Source organism: Ahaetulla prasina, chromosome 9 (assembly GCF_028640845.1).
Source record: "Ahaetulla prasina isolate Xishuangbanna chromosome 9, ASM2864084v1, whole genome shotgun sequence".
Taxonomy (NCBI): domain Eukaryota; kingdom Metazoa; phylum Chordata; class Lepidosauria; order Squamata; family Colubridae; genus Ahaetulla; species Ahaetulla prasina.
Window position 1 is genome coordinate 230,198 of NC_080547.1, and position 18,946 is coordinate 249,143.

Sequence of the window (18,946 nt, forward strand, 5' to 3'; positions counted from 1 at the left end):
GCCCTTCATAACTGGCTTTTGATAAGAAAAATCAAAGGAGAAGCTGCAGTAAAATCCCAAGCCAAGGCCATGTGTCTCACTTAACTATCTGCAATGGCATGCTTTTAATGACCCATGGGAAGTGATGTTCTAAATCTGTTGTTGTTGTAAGTCTGTTGTATTGTGCTTAGTGTTGTTGTTGCAGGTCTCACTTGTGATTGCTAAGTGAGTAATAACTGTATGGGCACCTTTGTATACTATATATTACTGGTAAAAACCCATTTGATCAGTAAATGGCAACAAAGAGATACAGAAATCTTTGTTTCATTGCTGCTATCCTGTGATTACCCAGATATGAGGTGGCAGTGGCCCTCACGATTCCTGCATCAGTAGAGAGCTGTTGGAGATTCTTCTAAGTGCACCCTAATTCACCTCTATTTTTATCTGGATTTTGAAACTCTTTTCTCATAAAATGTTTAAAATAAGAGATCCCGTATTTTCCTTCCATTTTGCTACTTTATATTTCTGCATAATATATGCCTGGCAATCAACTACCTGCAGCCATAGGAGTAATTCGGTCATTACTGAAATGAAATTTGCAGGTCCTTATAGCACAAGGTCAACCCTTCTAAACATGATTGAATTCTGGCTCATTTTTAGTGCTCTATTTTCTTTCCTCCTCTACTCACTGGTCCTGCTGGCGTGGTCATTTCCACTCACATCACCTGTCCGCCTTCCTTCTTCTGTGTCCAATTGGATCTGCTGTTCGTAGGGCCTTTTGCGTTCACCATTTTTATCTTGGCTGAAGGAAGATCTCCTTTTGCGTCTTTTTTTCTGGTCTCTATGGGGCATTGGTAGCCCAATGTAAATGGAATGGTAATCTGCTAGAGGAGACAGCCAATCAGCACAAAGAGAGCGAATGAGAAGGCTCCCTATTCATGAAAATATCACACAGCATATATAGTGTGTTAAAATAGTCTCCCAAGAATAGAATATTTATTGGACAAGTGTGATTGGACAGACACTGAATTGGTCTCCAGTGCATAAGCTCTCAGTGTACATACAAACAACGAAGTTATATAATCACAAGATATCAATAAGAGAAGTTGAGTTGACACAGGAAGAACATTCTTTGTTGTGCCTTTTTAATGATGGTTCTAATGTTACCCTTCAAAATGACCTAGACTATGTATGTGAATGGTCAAACAATTGGCAACTCCAAATCTCTGCTAACAAATGCTCAGTCCTGCACATTGGCAATAGAAATAAGAACATTCAATATTTGCTGGCCGGAAATGATCTAAAAGTTGACCCACACTCTGTCAAAGACCTAGGAGTACTCATTTCAAAAGATCTAAGCCCCAGAGCTCACTGTAACATCATTGCAAAAAAGGCATTGTCAATCTTATTTTACAAAGTTTTCTCTCTGGTAACGTTATACTTCTAACTAGAGAATACAAAACTTTCATCAGATCTATACTTGAATACTGCTCACCTGCCTGAAACCCTCACTGTATTTCAAATATCAATACATTAAAGAGTGTCCAGAGATATTTTACTAGAAGAGTACTCAAATCCTCTGCTCGATATAAAATTCCCTATACCAACAGGCTTGAAATTTTAGGCCTCGATAGCCTCAAACTATGCTGTCTACATTCTGACCTAAGTTTAGTTCATAAGATTATTTACCAAAACGTCCTACCTGTAAATGAGTACTTTAATTTCAACCACAATAACACAAGGGCTATCAATAGATTCAAACTCAATGTAATTCGCTCTAATCTTGATTGTAGGAAATATGATTTCTGCAATAGAGTAGTAAATGTCTGGAACACTCTACCTGATCCTGTTGTTAGTTTCTCTAACCCCCATACCTTTTACCTTAAACTGTCTACCGTGGATTTTTCACGTTTCTTAAGAGGTCCCTAAAGGGGCATGCATAAGCGCACCAGTGTGCCTACCGTCTCTGTCCTACTGTTCCCATTTATATGTACTCATTTTATGTGTTTATGGCTATGTTTTGCTTATTTATTTCCTTTTATTTATGCCAATTTTTTCTTTGAGTTTAAGGGAGTTGGTCTGTATATGCTGTTCTGATAGTTCCCACTTATGAAAGATGTTCTGCAGCTACATTCTTGGGCATGACCAGTGATTATTACCCCTTCTTGGTTCCTGATGCTGCTTTCAAAGAGGCTTCTTGAGGAGAAATTGAGCATCTAGATTCTGCAGTAGTTGTGTAGCTGCCCCTTGAAAGGAGCAGGTGGGGACAAATTGGTAAAAGCTAGACTTTTTCTAGCTAAATGCTTTTAAGTGTTCAGCAGAATCTGCAAACAATTTGGGACCATATCCTGGACAAGGAAGGGAAGAATTTTTCCAGCTACAGATGTGATTTACATGTAACTAAAACATCTAAATCGTATTTTACTCAGGGAAGTACGTAAGGGAAATGAGGGACATATTCCATGCCCAAGGGAAGTAGGACATCAGAACTGGAAAAATCATTCTGCCACAGTAGAAGAAGGGAGTCTGAATGAAGGAGACGCACGGGGGAAATTCCCTTACCCTCTTCGTCATCGTACTGCATTCTGAAGGTGCTGAGGCATCTCTCACCCATAGCGTCATTCTCGTACATCATGGCCAACCAGTAAATGCTATCATAGATTTAAAGGTAACGAATTATTAAATAATAATGAAATACTAATGCAGCTAGTGAGAAATTACTAATTCAGCACTTTAAAAGAAAAAAATTGAAATAAGGAGCAATGAAAAGATTAATGAGAAATAATTACTCAATATACCATTCCTTTTGGAAGAAGCAAGGTTCTGCAAAGTGAAGAAAATGAGTAATTAAGGTGTAAATAAGAAAATAATGCAATTATACATGAGCGGTGTTGGCTCAGTGGTTAGAAAGCAGTACTGCAGGCTAACTCTGCTCACACTGCCAGGAGTTCGATTCCTTCAATCCTGAACGGCCCATGGTTGACTCAGCCTTCCATCCTTCCGAGATCAGGAAAATGAGGATCCAGATTGTTGGGGCAAGAGAGGCTGACTCTGTAAACTGCTTAGACAGTGCTATAAAGCATTGTGGAGCGGTATATAAGTCTAAGTGCTATTACTATATTTTAGGAAGCTACATCAGCAGGAGGAAATGAGTGTAGACAGGTGGCTAGACTAATTTTAGCCATCTATCAAAACTCACTCAAGTTTACCTAAAGCACGATCAGCATTTGGGAGATGGAGCCCCACATTAAATTCCCTATATGCCTCCTCCCAATTAGATGGGCTAAATTCATGTTTAAAAATAACCTGCTTATCAGCTATTAAGTGTGGGGAATCCTACTTCATTACCCATCTCCCTTTGTGCTAGTTGTAATGGAATCAGTGTTTCTGTGGAAGAGTAGCCTGACTCCGTGGAGAAGTTGTGTGGTGTGTGATCCCTTTCACCAAAAGGACCTCTCTTGAAAAACATCTCTGAGCCAGGCAGAGAGCTAGATTCTCCTGCTGCTCAAACCAGAATAACTTTGGAGGGCAGAGCCTGGGAAAAAGAGTAAGCATGTGCAGACTAACCTCAAGAGGCCAGAGGGACATCAGATGTTGACAACCCCTGGAAGTCATTTGAATGGGATATGAAGGAGTACCAAAAAAAGCCAATGCAGTCCTGGACTGCATCAACAAAGAGGCAATATCAACATCACAAGAAGCAATAATTGTGCTTTATCCCACACTAGTCAGGCCATATTGTTGTGGTCCGCCAGCAGCCTGCAGAGCTGGCAGCAAAGTCGGACAGTGATGAGGCTGAGGAAGAACATGGGCCAGTCCTGGAGGCTGGGGAAGGCCCGGATGAGAGCTCTGCGTCGGAGGCAGAGGTGGGACCAGGGCCATCAGGGAGTGAGGTGCAGCCTCCAGAGCCTCCAGAGCCTGATGGTGGTGAGGCAGAGGAACAGGAGGAGCCTGTTCCTAATGCATGCATGAGAAGAGCTGCCAGAAGGCAAGAGCAGCTCAAGCAAAAAGGACAACTCGGGAATAGGTCCAAGAGATGATTAAGCCTCCCATAAGGCTTAAAACAGACCAGCAACGACGTTTGGACTTTGTCAGAAAACAACGTTGATAGACTTGCTCCTTGCCTTGCTGTATTTATTTCTTGTCGGCATCTTCTGCTTTTGAACTTTTGTCAAGGAAAGCCTTTGGCAGTTTGCCTAATTAGACCAAGGTTGGTGATAAGACTGAAGAATTGTGTTATGAAGAATTTGCTTTGATTTAGTTTGGATGATGCTGAGAATGAGTTAATTCTCAGCTGTTCTAATAAAGTCTGTTTGTTTTTGAACTGATTGCGTCTACTACTACCTACTTGGGCTGGGTCACAACACATATTTGGAATACTGCATCCATCACCATGATACAAAAAAGATGTTGGGCACCTGGAAAGTGTGCAGAGAGAGCAACAAAGGAGGCTGAACCATCTGACAAACAATTGAGATAGTAAGGTAACATAACAACATAACAGCAGAGTTGGAAGGGACCTTGGAGGCCTTCTAGTCCAACCCCCTGCCCAGGCAGGAAACCCTACACCATCTCAGTCAGATGGTTATCCAACATTTTCTTAAAAATTTCCAGTGTTGGAGCATTCACAACTTCTGCAGGCAAGTCGTTCCACTTATTAATTGTTCTAACTGTCAGGAAATTTCTCCTTAGTTCTAAGTTGCTTCTTTCTTTGATCAGTTTCCACCCATTGCTTCTTGTTCTACCCTCAGGTGCTTTGGAGAACAGCCCAACTCCCTCTTCTTTGTGGCAACCCCTGAGATATTGGAACACTGCTATCATGTCTCCCTAGTCCTTCCTTTTGTTAAACTAGACATACCCAGTTCCTGCAACCGTTCTTCATATGTTTTAGCCTCCAGTCCCCTAATCATCTTTGTTGCTCTTCTCTGCACTCTTTCTAGAGTCTCAACATCTTTTTTACATCGTGGCGACCAAAACTGGATGCAATATTCCAAGTGTGGCCTTACCAAGGCATTATAAAGTGGTACTAACACTTCACGTGATCTTGATTCTATCCCTCTGTTTATGCAGCCCAGAACTGTGTTGGCTTTTTTAACAGCTGCTGCACACTGCTGGCTCATATCTAAATGGTTATCCACTAGGACTCCAAGATCCCTCTCACAGGTACTACTATTGAGCAAGGTACCACATATACGGTACCGGTGCATTTTGGTTTTTTTGGCCTAAATGTAGAACCTTACTTTTTTCACTGTTGAATTTCATTTTGTTAGATAGCGCCCAATGTTCAAGTCTGTCAAGATCTTTCTGTAACTTGAGCCTATCTTCTGGAGTGTTGGCTATTCCTGCCAGCTTGGTGTCATCTGCAAATTTGATGAGTTCCCCATCTATCCCTCGTCCAAGTCATTGATGAAGATGTTGAAGAGTACTGGGCCTAAAACAGAGCCTTGGGGTACTCACTGCATACTTCCTCCATGTGGATGTAGTTCCGTTGAGGACTACACGTTGAGTGCGGTTGGTCAGCCAGTTACGAATCCATCTGGTGGTGGTGCTGTCTAACCCACATTTTTCTACTTTATCTAGTAGTAGGTTATGGTCTACTTTATCAAATGCTTTACTGAAGTCCAAGTAAATTATATCGACAGCATTCCTCTGGTCTACTAATTTTGTCATTTTGTCAAAGAATGCGATAAGATTAGTCTGGCATGATCTGTTTTGACAAACCCATGTTGGCTTTTGGTTATTACTTTGTTTGCTTCTAGGTGTTCGTGATTCGTTGCTTGATTATCTTTTCCAGAATCTTCCCGGTATTGAGGTCAGGCTGATAGGTCTGTAGTTTCCTGGATCTGTTTTTTCCTTTTTTGAAGATGGGAACTACATCAGCTCTTTTCCAGTCCTCTGGCAGCTCCCCTGTGCTCCAGGATCTTTGAAAGATATAGTTCAATGGTTCTGAGATCTCGTCTGCCAGTTCCTTCAGAACCTTGGGGTGTAATCCATCCGGTCCTGGTGATTTGAACTCATCTAGGGTAGACAGGTGTTCACTTACCATTTTCTTCCCTATTTTAACTTGTGTTTCTAATCTGTTTTTTGTAGTGCTGTTTTTGATAGGTTGGATTGTTTTTTCCTTTTGTGTAAAGACAGATGCAAAATATGAGTTAAGTAGATCTGCTTTCTCCCTGTTGCTTGTCATCTTCTTGCCACTTTCTCCCATCAATGGGCCAATTGTTTCCTTGACTTTTTTCTTGTTTTTAACATGTTGGAAGAAGCTTTTTTTGTTATTTTTTATTTTTGTCACTAGCCTTTGTACATTGTGAGCCTTAGCTTTCCTCACTTCATCTTTACAGGCTCGGGCTATTTGCTGATATTCTGCCTTAGTTATTTGCCCCTCTTTCCACTTTTTATATTTGTCCTTTTTGTCTTTCAATTTGTCAGATAGTTCTTCAATTTGTCAGATAGTTCTTTATGCAGGTATATTTAGCCTATCAAAGAGAAGGGGTGGGGCAGTCTTCCAGCACTTGTGGGGGCTCTCACAGAGAAGAGCCACCTATTCTCTAAGGCACCCGAGGGCAGGACAAGTAGTAATGGGTGGAAGCTCATTAAAGACAGATCCAACCCAAAGTAAGGAGAGATTTTTTGACCGTGAGAATAATTAACAGATGGAACAGATGACCTCCCAGAGTTGTGGGTGCTCCAGCATCAGAGGTTTCCAAGAAAAAAATTGAATAACTTTTTGTCCAGGATGGAATAAGATCTACCATTTGTCTGAAATGGTATAGGGTCTCCTGCTTGAGCAGGGGTTGGACCGGAAGACCTCTGAGGTCCCTATGAAAAGGGATGGGGATAACCGTGACCACCATTTTGCTTTTAAAAAATCCCCACTGCAGATGGCTTGCCCCCCCCCCACATTAAAACAGAGATCCAAATGCAATTCTCTGACTCGTCCAGTTCAAGAAGTATTTCCTTAAACCTGCATTCTCATCTGTTATTTGGAGATAAATTCCATGAAGCTCTCAGAGGTGGCCGCCTTTACGTATCTATCTATCTTAAGAAACAAGAGTTGCTGCAAAAATGTGATTTTGCAACACACACACATACATACACATATAAAAGTATAAATAAGTTTCAAAATCATATTTTTGCAGCAAATCTTTATTTATTTATTTATTTATTTAAATTTTTATACCGCCCTTCTCCCGAAGGACTCAGGGCGGTGTACAGCCAAGGTTAAAACAGTTAAATATACAAAATTAAAATATCAATTAAAATACATATTCAATAATGGCCAAATTAAAATCGTCAAATTGACCCAGCCTAAAATACCCCATATAAAATAACTAAAAATTTAAAATTTGAAAATTTAAAAATCAAGCCAGTCCCGCTTGGATAAATAAATAAGTTTTTAATTCACGGCGAAAGGTCCGAAGGTCAGATAGTTGGCGCAAACCGGGGGGAAGTTCGTTCCAGAGAGTAGGTGCTCCAACAGAGAAGGCCCTTCCCCTGGGGGCCGCCAGCCGACATTGCTTGGCGGACGGCACCCTGAGAAGACCCTCTCTGTGAGAACGTACGGGTCGGTGGGAGGCATAAGGTAACAGCAGGCGGTCCCGGAAGTACCCGCGCCCTAAGCCATGGAGCGCTTTAAAGGTGGTAACCAGAACCTTGAAGCACCCGAAAGACCACAGGTAGCCAGTGCAGACTGCGCAGGAGTGGTGTTACCCGGGAGCAACCTGGAGCTCCCTCAATCACCCACGCAGCTGCATTCTGGACTAACTGGAGTCTCCGAGTGCACTTCAGGGGTAGCCCCATGTAGAGAGGCTGATTGCAATAATCCAGACGAGAAATGACGAGAGCATGAGTGACCGTGCATAAGGCATCCCGGTCCAGAAAGGGGCGCAACTGGCGAACCAGGCGAACCTGGTAAAAGGCTCTCCTGGAGACGGCCGCCAGGTGATCTTCAAACGACAGCCATCCATCCAGGAGAACGCCCAAGTTGTGTACCCTCTCTGTTGGGGCCAGTGACTCGCCCCCAACAGACAGCCGCGGTTGCAGCTGACTGTACCGGGGTGCCGGCATCCACAGCCACTCCGTCTTGGATGGATTGAGTCTGAGTCTGTTTCTCCCCATCCAGACCCGTACAGCCTCCAGGCAACGGGACAACACTTCGACAGCTTTGTTGGGGTGGCCCGGGATGGAAAAGTACAGCTGAGTGTCATCAGCGTACAGCTGATAACTCACCCCGAAGCCACTGATGACCTCGCACAACAGCTTCATATAGATGTTGAACAGGAGAGGCGAGAGAATCGACCCCTGAGGCACCTCACAAGTAAGGCGCCTCGCGGTCGATCTCTGCCCTCCTGTCAACACCGTCTGCGACCGGTCAGAGAGATAGGAGGAGAACCACCGATAAACGGTGCCTCCCACTCCCAAACTCCCCAACCGGCAGGATACCATGGTCGATGGTATCAAAAGCTGATGAAAGATCTAACAGGACCAGGGCAGAGGAACAACCCCTATCCCTGGCCCTCCAGAGGTCATCCACCAACGCGACCAAAGCTGTCTCCGTGCTATACCCGGACCGGAAGCCAGACTGGAACGGGTCTAGATAGACAGCTTCATCCAGGTACTGGGGAAGCTGCCATGCCATCACACTCTCTACAACCTTCGCCACAAAGCGAAGGTTGGAGACTGGACGGTAATTACCCAAAATAGCTGGGTCAAGGCGGCGGGAAAGACTCCTTCCAACAGAGAAGCATTTATAATTCCCCGGAGCCAGCCTCGTGTCACCTCCTGAGTGGCCAGCACCAACCAGGAGTGTCCAGTAAACATGTAGTGGCATGTAACCTCCCCAGCAACCTGTCCATGTCCTCGGGAGCCACAGAATCAAACTCATCCCAAACAACATCAACAAGACGTGTCTCAGTCATCTCATCCGGATCATCACAATCTTGGTCCAAACTATCCCGAAGCTGAGCGATTTTATTTATTTATTTATTATTTATTTATTTTATTTGATTTTTATACCGCCCTTCTCCCGAAGGACTCAGGGCGGTGTACAGGAATAATAAAACCGACAATACAATATACAAGTTTAAAATACGATTTAAAAAACTTATTTAAATTAGACCAGTGATTAAAATTTACCATACTAAAACCCCGTTTAAAATTAATAAATTTAACATTAAAATCCCAATTTAAGCCAGCCCCGCGCGGATAAAAAGATGAGTCTTGAGTTCGCGACGAAATGTCCGAAGGTCAGGTATTTGGCGTAAACCCGGGGGAAGCTCGTTCCAGAATGTGGGAGCCCCCACAGAGAAGGCCCTTCCCCTGGGGGCCGCCAGCCGACATTGTTTGGCGGACGGCACCCTGAGAAGTCCCTCTCTGTGGGAGCGTACGGGTCGGTGGGAGGCGTGTGGTAACAGCAGGCGGTCCCGTAAGTACCCAGGTCCTAAGCCATGAGCGCTTTAAAGGTCATAACCAACACCTTAAAGTGCACCCGGAAGGCCACAGGCAGCCAGTGCAGTCTGCGCAGGAGCGGTGTTACATGGGAGCTACGCGTAGCTCCCTCTATAACCCGCGCAGCTGCATTCTGGACTAACTGAAGCCTCCGAGCACACTTCAAGGGGAGCCCCATGTAGAGAGCATTACAATCGTATAGGTTATCGTATAGATAACCACTAAACTCCTCAGCACGTCCCTGCAAGGGGTCATCCCATCCCCCCTGGTGTAGGAGGGAGCGAGTCACCCGAAACAGGGCGGCCGGGCGGTTATCTGCCGACGCAATGAGGGTGGAAATGTAGGAATGTTTCGCCACCCTCAGTGCCACTAGGTAGGCTTTCGAAAAAGACCTAACTAGTGTCCGATCAGCCTCGGAACGGCTGGACCTCCAGGTACTCTCTAGGCGTCTTCTCCGGCGTTTCATCTCTATCAGCTCCTCAGAGAACCGAGGAGCCAATTGAGATCTACGCCGGGTCAGAGGCCGCAAAGGCACGACACGGTCCAAAGCCCCAGCCGCGGCCTATTCCCAGGCCGCAACTAGTTCTTCAGTCGTGCCGTGGGCAAGATCCTCAGGAAACGGCCCAAGCTCCGTCAGGAACCTCTCGGGGTCCATCAGGCGCCTGGGACGGAACCAGCGCATTGGTTCCGTCTCCCTGCGGTGGTGAGTGGCGGTCTGAAAGTCTAGGCGGAGGAGAAAATGATCTGTCCATGACACCGGTATCGTCACTAAATCCCCTAATACCAGATCATTAAACCACTGTCCAGAAATAAAAATCAAGTCCAGTGTGGAACCCACCCACCCCCCGTGTGTGTAGGGCCATCAGTTACTTGAATCAGGTCCAGGGCCGTCATGGAATCCTGGAACTCCTGAACCACCATCGACGACAAGCCGGCCGGTGGCAGATTGAAGTCCCCCATGACCAAAGTCTGGGGATCTCAATCGCCACCCCGGCAAGCACCTCAAGCAGCTCAGGCAGGGCTGTAGTCACGTAGCAAGGAGCCAGGTACGTGATCAACAGACCCATCTGATTCTTATGGCCCCACTTCACAAGAAGGGATTCACAACTGGCTATCTGAGGCACAGTGGACTCCCTCGGCTCTAGGCTTTCCTTAATCACAACCGCCACCCCTCCACCCCTACCCTGGGCCCTCGATTGATGGAATGCTCGGAAACCCGGAGGGCACAGTTCAACCAGGGGCACACCCCCTTCTGTGCCCAACCAGGTCTCCGTAATGCCCATAAAGTCTGCGGACTCTCCCTGAATAAGATCACAGATCAGGGGGGCCTTATTGACCACGGACCGGGCATTGCACAACATCAACCGGAGGCCCGGGCCCTGAGGATCCTGACCTTCCGGGGAACGGGTAAGAACTGAGGGACCGGAGCACGTTATCGCTTTTAAACAGCGAGCCCGTGCTCCCAGAAAATGATACGGCCCCTTGCTTCCGCCATATCTGCCCCTCCCACTTACCGTACAGATGGAACCAACCTCTACGCCTGGAACGAACCCCTCATCCCCCTCCCTCGGACCAGATAAAACGCCGTGAACAGACCCCGGGACTGGACCTACCCTCCCCGACGGGTTTCCCCCCCCACCGTCGCTTCCCTCCCCCCCTTTAAAAAACCCTTATTAAAAAACCTATTTACAAAACCCCAAAGATTCTTCTTCCTCGCATGCAACCTCTCCGGGTCCCAAGACCCCTCGTTAAGGCAGGCCCTCGATAACCCAGAGGGCCATTCCTGCGAGGCGGGGGAACCTCACAGTCGGAGAAGGTCAGCAGACAAATATTTCATGCAAGAGATTATAAATAACAGTAGGAGAAAAGGGGTTCCCTAGCCGCTCAATGATATCGCGGCCTACGTACAAAGTCAGCAATCTTATATATGCAGTTATTGTATTTGTATATGTGTTGCATATAACGTTAAAGAAAAAATGGAAAAATTTATAATTTAAAATATGTGAACTCTGCATCTTAAACAATTTATAAAATTGCTGAGTATAATAAAAGCTTAACAAGCTTAATAAAATCCATATAGCTTTTATGAAAAGTATATTGCAACTTGGATTGTTCCTTGCTATAATTCACTTACTAATTGTACCATGCCACTAAGTCAACTGAATTCAATGTGATCCCTGCCTGGGGAGGAGTTTAATCTCTTTGAATACAGCAAGGCTCATTTCTGACTGACCATCTGCTGGATTGTCTGATTAGGCTAAAGGGAAAGCCCTGACTAGCATTTCTGCCCCATCCTGGGATTGATATGCCTGAGTTAAAGCCCTGGGCTAGAAACCAAGAGACAGGGAGTTCTAGTCCCACCTTAAGCACAAAGCAGGCTGGGTGACCTTGGGCCAGTCCCTCTCTCTCAGCCCTGAGAAGAAGAAAGCAGCCAGGGCAAAGCACTTCCAAAACTTTCCAAGAAAACCGTGGAGACTCATCCAGGCAGTTGCTGGAAATGAACACGGAATTGAAGGCACATGTACACCAAAAAGTATATGGGAACACACAGCATAAAATAATCTGGTACCCTGTAGTAGAACACGAGTCAGGCCGCCAAAAAGGCAGAAATGGTTTTGTGCCACTCTCACAGAAAGAGGGTTCCTTTATCAAAGACCCAGAGTTTAAGCCAAGGCCCTCTTCCCCCTCTATGGGATTTCTTGTTTTTGTTAAATCAGGAATACATATTAATTTTGGTAGTGGTTTACTCTCCAAGCTTGTTTCAATTAAGTTTCTGAACATTCAGCTGACCCCACTGGCACACAAGACATAAATAAGCTAAAGAGGAAGAGGAGGACAAGAAAAGCCTGATGCTGATGTTACCTAGTCTGGTGAGGAAATGTTCAGAAACTAAACTGAAACAAGCTTGGAGACAAAAGACTGCCAAAATCTAAAACTAGAGCTACAAGTATTTTCTATTATTTCAATGCATGTTAATTTCCCAAATGCCCTTTATGGGCGACTGGGAAAGATGTGGTCACGTTTCATAGCAGAAAAATCAATCCCTTCCAAAGTCACTTTGAACCCAACCCTGGTCTCTCCCTGTGGCATCTACAGGCTGTTTATTACTGTACACTGAGAAAATCAAGAGAAAATGTTGTCTTATTATAGCTAGGTCAAAAGTAGACTTATATGAAAGTATATTAAAAGTGGAATATACATTAAAACTGCCACCAGTGAATATGGTAAGTTGCTTAACCATGCTTTTTTATGAATTACACATCAAAGCTTAAATTAAATAAATGGCTTTAAGCACAACTCAATGAACTAAAAAAATGCTGCACTAGAGTTTGGGGATCTTGTATTCAAGTATTCTCCACTTCAAAAATGGAACATAAATTCAGACCATTTTTTTACAAATAGTACAGATGAATACCTTCTTGCATCTATGATAACTTCCTTTTTTCAGAAGCCTCTCCCTCTGAAGCGTTCAAAGAATTCTGAATGTACATCCAGACAAGGTACTTACAGTTGAATCTTCCCAAGAAATGCTCCAGACTACATTCAGGGGACTGGTCAGGTTCTGGCCAGCTGCAGGCTTTGGATCCCACTGAGTCCTGGACAGCTCTCAGAGTCAGCAAGAGGCCAATGGATGCTGGGATTGTATTGACCCACAAATGTTGCCGCAGCTTCTCTGTTGAAATGTATGTGACATGACGTGGATTGATCCCTTCAGAGCTGCAAGGAACTGGATCATGGGATGCTTCTCATGCTCATACATGAGTGTGTTCAGACAAATTCTGACCCATTTAATATGCAACCAACGTCAAGTAGCCAATTGTCCCACAGCTGATAAAGATACTAAGCAGAATTTATTTCGAGTTCTTGGATGAGTTCAGATGGTTGGTCGCAGGGATGAAAGTGCCTTGGCTGAATGTTTTGGTCTGAATGAGCAAATCTGTTGGAACCCTGGCAAAAAGAGGCCTCACCCCACACATCCCTCCTCTGGAGTTTTCCCAGTATCACTAGTCTGAAAACATAGTAGAGAGAGAGTTCCAACTTCGATGGAATCCTTTTGTTTTTAAGTAATAACTCTAAGTGTAGTGTTCTTAGGATAATTCCTTTGCATACAAATTTAAGTTATAACCTTTCTCAATATCCTATAAATTATGTATTATTAATCCCCACCCAAGGCTGAAAGAGAACAAACAGCTTGCCTAGAAAAGTCGTGGTGGAGACAAAATTTGAACCGAGGATAAAGCCATTGAACCAGATATACCTCCATTAAAAAAGGAAAGGGTGACAAACATGTTGATGAGATTTTAGGGCAAATCTCCTGATTTCAAATGGGCTGAGCCACTTCATGTCACTTGATGATTATTTCCCAGCAACTTCCAGGGGCTTTTAAGCACCTCTGTCCGTGCTCCCCTTCCAAGCAATGGAGAAATCTTTTTCCACTATTACTTTAAAGAAGTAAAAAGTCATTAAAGTTTTGGTGGATTTCTAGCACTTTGAAGGTTGACTCAGCCTTCCATCCTTTATAAGGTAGGTAAAATTGCTTGACATAGTGTAAGCCGCCCTGAGTCTTCGGAGAAGGGCGGGATATAAATGCAAAAAAAAAAAAAAAAATGAGGACCCAGATTGTTGGGGGGGCAATAAGTTGACTTTGTATATAAATATACAAATAGAATGAGACTATTGCCTTACACAATGTAAGCCGCCCTGAGTCTTCGGAGAAGGGCGGGATATAAATGCAAAAAAAAAAAAAATGAGGACCCAGATTGTTGGGGGGGCAATAAGTTGACTTTGTATATAAATATACAAATAGAATGAGACTATTGCCTTACACAATGTAAGCCGCCCTGAGTCTTCGGAGAAGGGCGGGATATAAATGTAAACAAAAAAAAAACCTTCGATATCAGAACATCCCTCTGGGTCTATATACGTGAATTTTTGCCAAGTGTCAGGCAGTGGCCAGGTGCAGATAAACGGGTCTTTAAGAGTCCAAAGACAATGAACACACTAGTGAGGAAGGAGATTTCAAGCTTTATTGAGAACCCTTAGCAGGTAAACTAAATACAAGAAAGCATAAGGTAACGAGAATTCAAATTAAGTCGATATTTAATCATTATAGTTGTTGAACGAAATGAAAGAACACCATCCTCTTGCCACATAGGAAAGACAGGGGAAAATACAATTTCTTCATATCTGCACTTGCAGGGTGAGAGGCAATAGTAGAGAATCTCTGTAGCACAAGGTTGAACCTATACGCTGGTTCCGTCCCAGGCGCCTGATGGACCCGGAGAGGTTCCTGATGGAGCTTGGGCCATTCCCTGAGGATCTGGCCCCCGGCTCGGCTGAGGAACTAGTTGTGGCCTGGGAACAGGCCGCGGCTGGGGCCTTGGACCGTGTCGTGCCTTTGCGGCCTCTGACCCGGCGTAGATCTCGTCCAGCACCTTGGTTCTCCGAGGGGCTGAGGGAGATGAAACGCCGGAGAAGACACCTAGAGAGCACTTGGAGGTCCAGTCGCTCTGAAGCTGATCGGACACTAGTTAGGTCCTACTCTAGGACCTACCTAGTGGCAATGGGGGAGGCGAGGCGTTCTTACACCTCCACCCTCATTGCGTCAGCAGATAACCGCCCGGCCGCCCTGTTTCGGGTGGCCCGCTCCCTCCTTTATCAGGAGGTGCGGGACGACCCTTTGCAGGGACGAGCCGAGGAGTTTAGTGGTTATCTATACGATAAAATCGCTCAGCTCCGGGACGGTCTGGACCGAAATTGGGATGATCCAAGCGAGGGAGAGGAGACATGTCTTGTTGAGCCGGTTTGGGATGAGTTTGACCCTGTGGCTCCCGAGGACGTGGACAGGTTGTTGGGGAGGCTTCACGCCACGACATATTTACTGGACCCATGTCCTTCCTGGCTGATACTGGCCACTCAGGAGGTGACACGAGGCTGGCTCCAGAGGATTATCAACGCTTCCTTGCTGGAAGGGGTTTTCCCTGCCGCCTTGAAAGAGGCGGTGGTAAGACCCCTCCTCAAGAAGCCCTCCCTGGACCCAGCTATTTTAGGTAATTATCGTCCAGTCTCCAACCTTCGCTTCGTTGCGAAGGTTGTAGAGAGTGCTGTGGCGCGACAGCTACCCCAATAGATGAAGCCGACTATCTAGACCCGTTCCAGTCCGGCTTTCGACCCGGATACAGCACGGAGACAGCTTTGGTTGCATTGGTGGATGATCTCTGGCGGGCCAGGGACAGGGGGTACTCCTCTGCCCTGGTCCTATTAGACCTCTCAGCGGCTTTTGATACCATTGACCATGGTATCTTGCTGCGCCGGTTGGGGGGATTGGGAGTGGGAGGCACCGTTTATCGGTGGTTCTCCTCCTATCTCTCCGACTGGTCGCAGACGGTGTTGACAGGGGGGCAGAGGTCGGCCGCGAGGTGCCTCACTTGTGGGGTCCCGCAAGGGTCGATTCTCTCGCCCCTGCTGTTCAACATCTATATGAAGCCGTTGGGTGAGATCATCAGTGGCTTCGGGGTGAGATACCAACAGTACGCTGATGACACCCAGCTGTACTTTTCCACCCCAGGCCACCCCAATGAAGTTGTTGAAGTGCTGTCCCGGTGTTTGGAAGCCGTACGGGTCTGGATGGGGAGAAACAGGCTCAAGCTTAATCCCTCCAAGACGGAGTGGCTGTGGATGCCGGCATCCCGATTCAGTCAACTGCAGCCGCGGTTGACTGTTGGAGGCGAGTTATTGGCCCCAAAGGATAGGGTGCGCAACTTGGGTGTCCTTCTGGATGATCGGCTGTCGTTTGAAGATCATTTGACGGCCGTCTCCAGGAGGGCCTTCCACCAGGTCCGCCTGGTTTGGCAGTTGCGCCCCTTCCTTGATCGGGATGCCTTGTGCACAGTCACTCATGCGCTTGTTGCCTCTTGCTTGGATTATTGTAATGCTCTCTACATGGGGCTCCCCCTGAAGTGCACTCGGAGGCTTCAGTTAGTCCAGAATGCAGCTGCGCGGGTGATAGAGGGAGCTACGCGTAGCTCCCATGTAACACCGATCCTGCGCAGACTGCACTGGCTACCTGTGGCCTTTCGAGTGCACTTTAAGGTGTTGGTTACGACCTTTAAAGCGCTCCATGGCTTAGGGCCTGGGTACTTACGGGACCGCTTGCTGTTACCACATGCCTCCCACCGACCCGTACGCTCTCACAGAGAGGGACTTCTCAGGGTGCCGTCCGCCAAACAATGTCGGCTGGCGGCCCCCAGGGGAAGGGCCTTCTCTGTGGGGGCTCCCACACTCTGGAACGAGCTTCCCCCAGGTTTACACCAAATACCTGACCTTCGGACTTTCCGCCGCGAACTGAAGACACACCTTTTTATCCGCGCGGGGCTGGCTTAAATTGAATTTTAAATGTTAAATTTTATTAATTTTAAAAGGGTTTTTTTTTAGTGTATGGTAAATTTTTAAATTTTCAGGCTATTTAAATAAGTTTTTTAAATTCTGTTTTAATTGTATTTTGTATTGTTCGTTTTATTCTGCCTGTACACCGCCCTGAGTCCTTCGGGAGAAGGGCGGTATAAAAATCAAATAAATAAATAAATAAATAAATAAAATGTGGAGTTCTTGGTGCTCTCTGAGCTCAGTTCTTTGCTTGCAGGTGTTTCACTCCCAAGACCATTTATCATTATTAGCGTGTTGAGGTTTCTTTCCGATTTATATACAATACAGGTAGTTTTCGACTTACAATCATTCATTTAGTGACCATTCAAAGTTACAGTGGCATTGGAAAAAGTGACTTGGGAGTGGTCCTCTCACAACCGTTGCAGCATCCCCATTCAGGGTTGGGAGGGTCTTCTTGCCCCTGCTGGCCCTGCCATTCCAAGCAGGTCTTGCTCGGCATCTGCTCTATTATTCAAACAGATTTTCAGTTTGTGACCACGAGGGGTCACTACAACCACACCAAAAAAGAAAAAAGTCAAGGAAACAATGGGACTCCACTAATGAGACAAGATAGCAAGGAAGTGAAGGGCAGGAGAGAGAAAGCAGAGCTGCTCAATTCATTCTTCGCATCTGTCTTTGTACACAAAGATAATGCATCTCAGCTCAAAGATAATGCATCTCAACTCCGCCGCCTTCGACAGGATCTATGTTTAACTCATAGAATCATCTATTGCAATGTCCTTCCTGTTGAGGATTACTTCAGCTTCAATCACAACAATGATGGATATCTGCTTTTCTGTCTAACAGACAACAAGTGGTCCAAATTGGCAATGCTTTATCAAACCCTGTTCCTGTCAAGAGTGGCGTTCCTCAAGGCAGTGTTCTTGAACCAACACTCTTCATACTATACATAAATGATCTTTTACACTTACAGACTTATAAGTGGATCACAAGCTTCCTAACAAACAGGAAGCAGCAGGTGAAGCTAAGCAAGATCACATCAAATACCTGTTCAATTAGCACAGGGGCCCCCCAAGGCTGTGTGCTCTCCCCACTTCTCTTCTCTCTGTATACCAATGACTGCCTCTCCAATGATCCATCTGTTAAGCTACTGAAGTTCGCAGATGACACAACAGTGATTGGTCTCATTCGAGACAATGACGAATCCGCATATAGACAAGAGGTCGAACGACTAGCCTTGTGGTGCAACCAAAACAATCTGGAACTGAACACACTCAAAACCGTAGAAATGGTGGTAGACTTTAGGAGAAACCCTTCCATACTTCCACCTCTCACAATACTTGACAACACAGTATCAACAGTAGAAACCTTCAAATTTCTGGGTTCTATCATATCGCAAGATCTAAAATGGACAGCTAACATCAAAAACATCATTAAAAAAGGACAACAAAGAATGTTCTTTCTGCGCCAACTCAGTAAGCTCAAACTGCCCAAGGAGCTGCTGATCCAATTCTACAGAGGAATTATTGAGTCTGTCATTTGCACCTCTATAACTGTCTGGTTCGGTTCTGCAACCCAACAAGACAGATACAGACTTCAGAGGATAATTAGAACTGCAGAAAAAATAATTGCTACCAACCTGCCTTCCATTGAGGACCTGTATACTGCACGAATCAAGAAGAGGGCCGTGAAAATATTTGCAGATCCCTCGCATCCTGGACATAAACTGTTTCAACTCCACCCTCAAAACGACGCTATAGATTTATTTATTTATTTTTATTTATTTATTTATTTATTAAACTTTTATACCGCCCTTCTCCCGAAGGACTCAGGGCGGTGTACAGCCAAGATAAAAACAATAAATATACACAGTTAAAAATCAATTTAAAATACCTATTCAATAGTGGCCGAATTAAAACCGTCGAATTGACCAACCTAAAATACCCCATATAAAATTACAGGAAATATAAAAAATTTAAAATTTTAAAATTTTAAAATTTAGAAATTTAAAAAATCTAAAAAATCAGTCCAGTCCCGCTTGGATGAATAAATAAGTTTTTAATTCCCGATGAAAGGTCCGAAGGTCAGATATTTGACGCAAACCGGGGGGAAGGTCGTTCCAGAGAGTAGGAGC

General features: G+C 45.2%; 1 protein-coding gene across 1 annotated transcript in view; it reads right to left on the reverse strand.

The window, feature by feature from the left end:
• Positions 1–756, reverse strand: part of SLC4A5 (solute carrier family 4 member 5) — a 92,756-nt gene extending 92,000 nt beyond the window's left edge. Inside the window, exon 1 of the mRNA XM_058194866.1 lies at positions 669–756. Within this exon, the coding sequence (XP_058050849.1) occupies position 669 (1 nt within the window). The 5' untranslated portion in view covers positions 670–756. The remainder of the gene's footprint in view (positions 1–668) is intronic.
• Positions 757–18,946: the final 18,190 nt, after the last annotated feature.